Genomic DNA, 9,181 nt, shown 5'->3' with positions numbered 1-9,181 from the left:
GTGTGTGTGTGTGTGTATTTGTGTGTGTGTGTGTGTGTGTGCGTGTGTGTGTGTGTGCGTGCGTGCGTGTGCGTGCGTGCGTGCGCGTGTGTGTGCGTGTGCGTGTGTGCGTGTGCGTGTGCGTGTGCGTGCGTTTATATGTATATATTATATGTATATTATATGTATATGAGTATATTGCAATCGTATGCAATGGTTGTTTCTAACTTCATCATATTTTTATTAGGTTGCTGTTATATGCACTGTTTGCACCGGCCCCTGACAAATCCGATGATTGTCAAGCACAAATAAACACCCTACTGTTGCATTCCAATAGCTTTAGTACATCAGTTATTAAAATATTATCAAATTAAATTATTAGTTCATTCTATTATTAAATGCAGGCTTGCAACTTAGAAGTTTTGTATGGTAGAAACGTGGTGAATACTATTTTGGTGAAAAATGACACGTCTTTATAGGGTCATAGGTATGTCTTTGCTAGCTGGTAAACAATCTGATAATCATTCTGCATTTCACGTTAGTAAATCATCAACAGAATATGGTAATAATCATACAAAATAACACGTATAACAAAAAAGAATAACAAATTCTCACGAATAAACAAAAACTTGCTATGAAAAAATAAACGAAAATGTCCATGAATAAACAATAAATCAGAAGAATTCATAAACAGCAATTTTATACACGCAGGGGCAAGCTCAGCCACATCCACGTACGGAGTGGGGTCATCATAGAAATAATATAGATAACTTGATATGGTTATCTATATTATTTCTATGGGGTTCACACGTCGCCACACTTTCTAACCGGGAGCTCCAGGGAGCTTTTATTCTTTTATATCTCGCTGTTTTGTTCCATCTTTTATTATATTTTATTTATTTTTTATTTATTTTTTATTCTTATCTTTTATTATCGTTGTTGTTATTCTCCTGATAGCTGTCGGAACGCGAGGAAAGGTAAAGTGGCGCCATCTATAGGCATCGTGGCCTTACTTTCCTCGGCTGTGCAGAAGCCCGAAGCTCCGTCTCGGAAGCAGCGATACCCAATACTGACGTCTTCAGCATGTTTCATAGAAAAATTCAAAAATTCATATCATTTCTGACAAACAATGTACACCTTTCCAACTCTTTGTCATTTGAAGAAAGGTCTGATTGTCGTTTATCGACTGCGATGTGTAACAATCACACGTACGTATCACAATTACATCAATTACCTTGGGTTGATCAATTAATCAATTGATTAATCAATTAATCACCAGAAACGAGTGTTTGATTATTATGATCATGATTAATCATATCTGTGTATTCTCGATAGTTATCTTATTAAATAGATATCGAACATTGTGTCCGTTTTTACAATCGCTGGGATGTATTAAGATTGCCTTTGTTCTGGCCTACTGTATGAGCTGTATATTTCGCGGTGGTTTAATTTTCGCGAATTTCGCGAACGCGTTCCTGACGCGAAAATAACAACACGCGAATAATTCATACGAAATAATTCATAATTCACCGACCGCAAAATTAACCACTAGCGAAGTCTGAATTCGCGAAAACATCTGTACGCGAAAAATATGGCGTATACAGCATTTAAAACATTTTCGAAGTTGCTCGTGTTGTAGAAGCGTGGCAGCGAAGAAAAGAGTGGCAGTCATTCGAACCGCTCGAGGAAGCTGGCTAGCAGATCTCCCGTGGTCGCTCAGCTAGACGTAACGGAGAGTGACGAGGAAACCTTCTACCATACACTCCGCCGCAGAGCCGACCGCAGCTGATGCGGCTGCAGCACACAGACCTACCTGTCACGTTCAGTAATGTATCTGATGTTTATGTTTTCTACTACCACCAGGTGTCAGTAGTAGTACCACCACAGTCATAATGTAATGCAACGCAGAATGAATATTGTCAACTTTATCCTCAATCATCTGCTTATCTATTCACCATAACCATCACCAGATGCGTGTTGAACAGCGCGAACGCTCGCGTGCGCTTGCCTTCTGAACGACACCGCACGGTCGAGCGCTCGCGAGCGCGCGCGATCAGGCTCCCGATGCTGTTCGCGCAGCGCGCGAGTTGTTTTCAAGATGGCGACGGGCAATCTGGTGAATGCGAATCTAACACTCCTGACTTCAATTTCACTCTGTTTCAACTTCATTTTATTTTTTAATCATTCATTCACTTCTGAATTTATTTCATATCAATTTCGTCTGCTACTTCGTTTAACAGTATTTGTTCGAAGACCATTAAAATCTCTCGATGAAATCTGCTGAGGAAGTCGCCATCTTGGATAAAGCGAGCGCTCGGTGCATAGCTCGGTGTCGTTCAAGTGGCGCTGCGTTTGTGCTGAGAGCGTTCGCCCTGTTGAACACGCCTTAGAAAATGCTACACTACGCCTCCCCCCAAGCGCGATGTGCCACATAAGTACGTCAAGCACGTATGTCACTCGCCAACCGCCGCTCTTCTGTCATGGTCACCTCAGCGCAGCTACAACGTAAGGGCAAAGATCAAGCAGACAGTGAGTACGTACGTTCGCTTGGCTTTGTTATGTTTTTATTTTGAGTTACATATGCACTTCTAGTGCATACCTATGAAGAACTCACGCAGGAAATGTTTATTTTCATTAAAGAGGGGAGATGTTATGAGATATGACCGCCAGATGTCGCGCCGAGAACAACGTGTGTGTCGCGTGGTATGCACGCATGGTGTGGATGCATTCCAGTTATTCAAAAAAGATATCTGCGTTGACTATGCACATGTTTGAGCATTAAACATAGCGGGCTTCTTCCCTATAAGTATAGGGCGTAGTGTCCTTTCAGTCTATGGTTGGACTGCATATACATTCTATAGTATATATATATATACCCTATTAATGGGTACATTATGACAAGTGGGTCGTCTGAACAGCGGGTCATTAATTATGGTGTGTGGTATATTTTTTGGTGGTGTGTGGTAGCAGGAGCACATCAAATGTGATTCTGGTGGTAATAAGTAGGCCTACTTTCCGACTTGCATACATTTCATGGTAAAATAGTTATGTTTTATTTTTATTTTTTTAAATATTCAGAACCCAACTAAGCCTTTAGAGTTTTTTACAGAGCAAAATGATTTGCAAACCTTTAACATTAATTTTGTACTCGTGGTTATTAAATCGCGCCAATTCACCAAGGCATCATACCGATAATCTACACATTTCTATATAAACTGAATACAGAATAGTGTTACTACATATACTCGATTTTACATTGCAATGAAATACGTCTGCCAACACGTGCAACAATTAGAACATAGATCTACCAAGTATTGATAATATCTTCTGGGTTATCGCATCTCCGATCCTACATGGGCTTCCTCGGTTAACACGCTTAGTGTCGCCTACGTTGGTCTAGCGTGTGCCCTGACAAACTGTATGAGACTCGGAGGCAGCCTGTTCTCGTATGCAACGCTGTGTCTGACGATAACGCGCGCGCAGGGGCACTTCAGCGAATGATACTGCGCGCTCATTCTGCCATGTATCTCGTCGCTCGACTCCACGTTGCCGCGGAAACGCGTCGGGTAAATCCGGCGCTAGAGTTTGTACGGCGTCTCTCCCCGTGCGTTCGTGGTTCCCTGTCGACGTGTGCGCCGTGGTTAAACAGCAGCGCGTGCACTATCTGCACGCATCCCTCCCTCTCTCGCGCGTAAACATCGTCTTTGCATGCGAGGATCGCCCTACAGAAGCTGTGCAGCGGGGTGTCGCCCTTGCTGTCGCGTATGTTAACCTGTAGAAGTACGCCGGCGGACACGTCTGTAGGAGAGCTGACGCCGCTTGTACCACTGACTCCGCTTGTTCTGCTGGTGCTGCGGGTGCTCCTCGCTCACTCATTCTGGGGCTTCTCACCTCCGCCTTGCTGCCTATTATAGCGAGCGGTGTCCTCTTGTTACAATCGACGAGGTTCGGGTCAGCTCCGTGTTTCAAGAGGTGAGTAATCATCTGTGTGAACGAAAGAAACGAGGATCATTAACAACCCGATTTTAGGTTCGTTCCTTAAAGAACAAGTTTATCAGAGCATACTACTTTTATTACTGTTGCCGATTACTAACTATTACTATTATTAAATTATTAACTATTCACCGATTACTATTACTGATTACCTTTATTATCTAGACAAAAATACATTGGAACATCGCTAAAATTGGCTCCGTCGTTCACAACGTACGCCCACATTTTTTCTCGTTCCCGAGTAGATTGCAGGAGTAGTGTAATGCGGTGAAACTAATTACACTAATCTATTATTAACTCTTAACCAATTAGTATTACCTTTACCATCTATAAGAAAATACATTAGGACATTGCTAAAATTCGGTCTCAATCATTCGCAACGTACGCCCGTAGTTTTACCTCGGTTCGAAGTCGATCACAGGTGTAGTGTAACGCGGTGAAACTCCCCCTTTCTTCCGTCGCGGCGACGTTGGCGTCGGCGCCGGCCTCCAGTAGCATGCGCATGATGTCCAGCCAGACAGAGCGAGCCGCGATGTGCAAGGAGGTCACTCCGTACGAGTCCGCGGCGTTGGTGTCGGCGCCGGCCTCCAGTAGCAGGCGCATGATGTCCAGCCTGCCATAGCAAGCCGCCTGGTACATGGTGGTCTGTCCGTACGAGTCCGTGGCGTTGGCGTCGGCGCCGTGTGAGAACAGCATCCGCACCGCCGCCTCCTCGCGGGTCAACACCGCCATCATCAGCGGCGTCTCTCCACTCTTCGTCTCGGCGACGTTGGGGTCGGCATCGGCCTCCAGTAGCAGGCGCATGATGTCCAGCCGGCCAGAGCGAGTCGCCATGTGCAGGGAGGTCTGTCCGTACGAGCCCACGGCGTTGGGGTCGGCGCCGGCCTCCAGTAGCAGGCGAATGATCTCCAGCTGGTCAGAGCAAGCCGGCGACAGGACCCGCGCGTTCCCGCCGGCCATGGCACAAATAACCAGTCTATGCTCCAAGTAAAAATTATAATTAAAAACTGCTTATACTTCTAGCCATTTCATTCACATTTTCATGTTAATAGCTATCGTAATTATAATAACAGTTTATCGTTTGCTCCATAACCATGTAGCCCTAGCAAACACTCACTATACTGTGTAGCAAACCTCCCGTTTTCACAGACGACTTGTAAGGAGAGGTCATATTTGAATAATTGATGTTCCTAAGGCTCATAGGGTCTATGTTCCCCAGGGTACTGCCGGAACGTACCCTGGTCACTATTTGATATGGTTAGGGTTAGGATTAGGGTTATGGTTAGGGTTAGGGTTCGGGTTTGGGTTTGGGTTAGGGTTAGGGTTAGGCAGTAGGCGTAGGCGACTCCCTAGACTCGTTAGTGGAGTAGGCGAGGTACGGTCCGGCATATTAGATAGTACCAGGGGTACGTTCCGGTATACCGGACCGTACCCAGGGTACGTTCCGGCAGTACCCCGGGCCCGGGGGACATAGACCCTCTCAGCGTTACTAAGTGATAATATTCTACGAATGAAATTGTATTCTATTCTATTTCTATGAGCCTACCTAGCCATCGTTGGAGAGAACGATAAGATAGGATCTCTTAAACTGTTACACATGTTAACTTTAGTAGGCTTGTTTGGCACTAGTGTAGAGATTTCAGGGGGGATGACATCATACAACCAGAGACCAGTTCAACAGCAACAGAGATAGAAAGTTCCCCTAGCGACAGGTAGAAAGTTTTCCCTGACGACACATACAAGCGCGGGGGAGGGGGTCCCATAGCTACCAGGTGTGGGAGGTAAGGGAGTTGCGCCACCACGTACACGCACGGGGCGAGGGAGTTGCACCGGCCGAGCACGTGGCGGACATGGGGGGGTGCGACGCTCGGAGATATACTGGACCAAGGGAGTTGCATCACCCGTGCACGTCAGGGTCCTAGTCATCTGATTCGGATTTCGGCGAAAATACCTGATTTTCACCGCTCATTATCTCAGCGTAGGGGCATCGTAGGGACAAGCGGTTTGTTTAATATTAGCAAGGTAGGACAGCTGATCAATAATACCGCAATGAATCGTCGAAATAAAACGGGGATATACGGACTTTATACGGTCTTGATACATACATACATAGATAAATAGATAGATAGATAGATAAAAAGATAGATGGATAGATGGATAGATAGATAGATAGATAGATAGATAGATAGACAGATAGATAGATAGATAGATAGATAGATAGATAGATAGATAGATAGATAGATAGATAGATAGATAGATAGATAGATAGACAGATAGATAGATAGATAGATAGATAGATAGATAGATAGATAAATAGATAGATAGATAGATAGATAGATCGATAGATAACCTATAAACTGCTTTCGCTTCTTGATCCGTGAAACGTGTGTGTGTATAGGTGCGAAGGTGACCCCAATACCACAGCGCTGGAGCGATACGCACGAGTTGGTCAGGGTCGTGAGTACGCGTGGAATTTATTAGCGGCAGACACCATACGTCAATAGTGGTTCCCCGTGTTTAACAGGTGCAAGGTTAGCCAGCCACAAGTTACCTTATCGCTTCTCACTTTGCGTGGCGAGAAGGTAAACCGTGAAACTATACGTGAACCAAAACAGAGTCGTAGAGTCTGGTCCGGCTAGTCCAACGTGTGCTTCGGACCGGGCTAAACATTGTTTAGCAAGATTTTAACCATTGGCAAGCGTGCAATTACGTTATAAACATGGCGGACGGACCGCGATCGATCTCCGACGTGAATGCGATGGACTACGAAAAGTTTATTCGCGTGTTCGGGAACTGTGTAGAACGCGGTGCGTACATAGCAGCTGCTATATACGAGAACAGGCCTTACAGAACCGCAGCACACCTACACGCTGCCTTCTGCCAGTTCTTAGACGGCCAACCTGCTCCACGTAAGTATGTATATACTAATCAATATATAGATCGACATATTATCTATCTTATTAGACTTCGTGAGTCTTGTGAAATTGAGATAATGTTTCTTGTGAGATACTTGGACAAGTCAGCCCAATGTAGGTATATAAGTACTGATTTATATAGGTATAGTTATAGTGCGATTTTTAGACAGTCAGCCCAATGTATGTAAGTACTAATTTATATATGTTTGAGATTATTTACTCCTGCATGATATATATTTGTGTGAGTGCGCGCGTGCATGTGTGTGCGCGCGTCCGTGCGTGCGTGGGTGTCCGCGTGTCCGTGCGTACGTGGGTTTGCGCGCGTCCGTGCGTACGTGGGTTTGCGCTCGTCCGTGCGTTTGTTGGTGTCCGCACGTCCGTGCGTGCGTGGGTGTGCGCGCGTTCGTGCGTGCGTGGGTGTGCGCGCTAGACTCAACTGAGTGTGGACTCTATGCATGCGCACTCACAGGCACACCGAGATGTTAGCTGCATGAGTGATGTAGGTACGCGTGTACCATGGAACGAGTGTGTAAAGTGTGATATAAACTGTATAAAGTGTGTATATAACTGGCTGCAGGGCAGGCTATTCGCGATAACAAATTGCGTATAGCGAGCAGAACTGGTTTCTGTGTTATATTAGGAATGTCCGAATGAGCGCGTTGTTAAGCAAGTGAATGTCAATATTACCTCCGCCAAGGACGTTGTTTTCGCACCTGTTCGTTTGTTTGTTGGTTGGCTTGTTGGTTTGTTTGTCTGTCAACAGGATATCTCAAAAAGTTACGGACGAATTTTGATGAATTGTTTTGGACGGGTTGGTCTTGGGCCAACAACCAGTGGACTAGATTTTGGTTGTGCTCCGGATCCAGATCTTGTACATTAACGATACAGGTTCTGTATAGATATAGGGGAAAGTAGGTGCGAATGAAGCATATAGCTAGCACAGTTACAGAAGGTTTTGTGCATTTAATTTTAATTGCAATATAAAGCATATATAATAATAACATACTTTTATTACTATATATATTATAATCATATAATAGATAATTGCATTTAATAAGGTTTAATTCGTGCATTTGTATGCTTTATCTGTCGATCACATACATATTAAGTGTTATCTTAGCGTTAACATTGGTAATATAATAGTAGCAGCAGCAAAAACACTAACTTTTTCATCGACATGAGAACAGAAGAGAAAATAAAATGAATGATTTTAGTATATACATACCAGTATTTCTCTCCTGGTCTATCCTTCTCTTCTCTTCTCGTCTCTTCTATTCTCCTCTCCTCTCTTCTATTCTCCTCTCCTCTCGTCTCTCATCTCCTCTCCTTCCGTCCCCTATCTTCTCTTCTCTTCTATTCTCCTCTCCTATCTTCTCTTTCTGGTTTTCTGGTTGGTACATACAAGTTGGTAACGATGTGATGTGCACTCTACTGAGAAATATCGAAATATAACATCTATATATAGGTAAGTGAATGCAGTTATTATAACTCTGTGTACTGTGTACGTTATCAACTTCAGATTACTGATTGGTTTTGCTCTATGGTAAGATTTCAGCCTGACGCAGCAAAATACCACTAAATGGGCGCGCTTGTACACATAAGCAGAAATGCAAGAGTTGTTAAATAATCAATGTTCAAATGTCGCTTTGCTTTTCCATTCAGCGAGACAAAAAGAATAATTTTTATTTGCAAGCGTGCCGCGCCGCGGAAACGTGTTTCTATACATGTAGGCTTATAAATTTCGCATTTCTTTTTGCGAAACATCTCTTATCTATCTCGCCACTTGGTGAAATAACAGCTTATACGTAGTCACGCCATCCACGCACGCACGCACGCACGTACGCACGCACGCAAGCACGCACGCACGCACACTTGCACCTCCGCACGCACGCACGCACATTCACGTATGCCCGAACGCATGTCGGCACGTTTGCAGGCACGCACGCACGCATAGTTGCACCTACCCGCGCACGCTGGCATATTCACGCATGCCCGAACGCATGTAGGGACGCATGTAGGCACGCACACACACTTGCACCTCCGCGCGCACGCAAGCACATTCACGCATGCCCGAACGGATGTCGGCACGCATGTAGGCACGCACACACACTTGCACCTCCGCGCGCACGCAAGCACATTCACGCATGCCCGAACGGATGTCGGCACGCATGTAGGCACGCACACACACTTGCACCTCCGCGCGCACGCAAGCACATTCACGCATGCCCGAACGGATGTCGGCACGCATGTAGGCACGCACACACACTTGCACCTCCGCGCGCACGCAAGCACAT

At 45.1% G+C, this 9,181-nt stretch overlaps 2 protein-coding genes across 2 annotated transcripts in view; one reads left to right on the top strand and one right to left on the bottom strand.

Annotated features, from left to right (window-relative positions):
* Positions 1-3,365: 3,365 nt before the first annotated feature.
* On the bottom strand, positions 3,366-4,530 carry LOC106814128. The gene is made up of 3 exons (XM_014818414.1): positions 4,372-4,530; positions 3,752-3,963; positions 3,366-3,441 (listed from the first exon to the last, which is right to left on the bottom strand). The coding sequence occupies exons 1-3, from the start codon at positions 4,474-4,476 to the stop codon at positions 3,366-3,368; spliced, it is 393 nt and encodes a 130-aa protein (XP_014673900.1). The 5' UTR covers positions 4,477-4,530.
* A 1,940-nt stretch (positions 4,531-6,470) lies between these two features.
* The window catches only part of LOC106814133 (2-oxo-4-hydroxy-4-carboxy-5-ureidoimidazoline decarboxylase-like), a 10,809-nt gene continuing 8,098 nt past the window's right edge, over positions 6,471-9,181 (top strand). The window contains exon 1 of the mRNA XM_014818418.1: positions 6,471-6,881. Within this exon, the coding sequence (XP_014673904.1) occupies positions 6,692-6,881 (190 nt within the window). The 5' untranslated portion in view covers positions 6,471-6,691. The remainder of the gene's footprint in view (positions 6,882-9,181) is intronic.

This window comes from Priapulus caudatus, unplaced genomic scaffold (assembly GCF_000485595.1).
Source record: "Priapulus caudatus unplaced genomic scaffold, Priapulus_caudatus-5.0.1 Scaffold874, whole genome shotgun sequence".
NCBI lineage: Eukaryota > Metazoa > Priapulida > Priapulimorpha > Priapulimorphida > Priapulidae > Priapulus > Priapulus caudatus.
This window is presented reverse-complemented; position numbering and strand designations above follow the sequence as displayed.

Bases quoted from the DNA above. Each gene is read 5' to 3' on its own strand.
- LOC106814128 (XM_014818414.1), bottom strand. From the start codon at position 4,476: ATGCGCATGCTACTGGAGGCCGGCGCCGACGCCAACGTCGCCGCGACG. The intron at 3,964-4,371 runs GTAAAACTACGG...TCGTTCACACAG, and splicing joins GTGATCGACTTCGAACCGAG to ATGATTACTCACCTCTTGAA. The intron at 3,442-3,751 runs GTTAACATACGC...CGTTATCGTCAG, and splicing joins CCGCCGGCGTACTTCTACAG to ACACAGCGTTGCATACGAGA.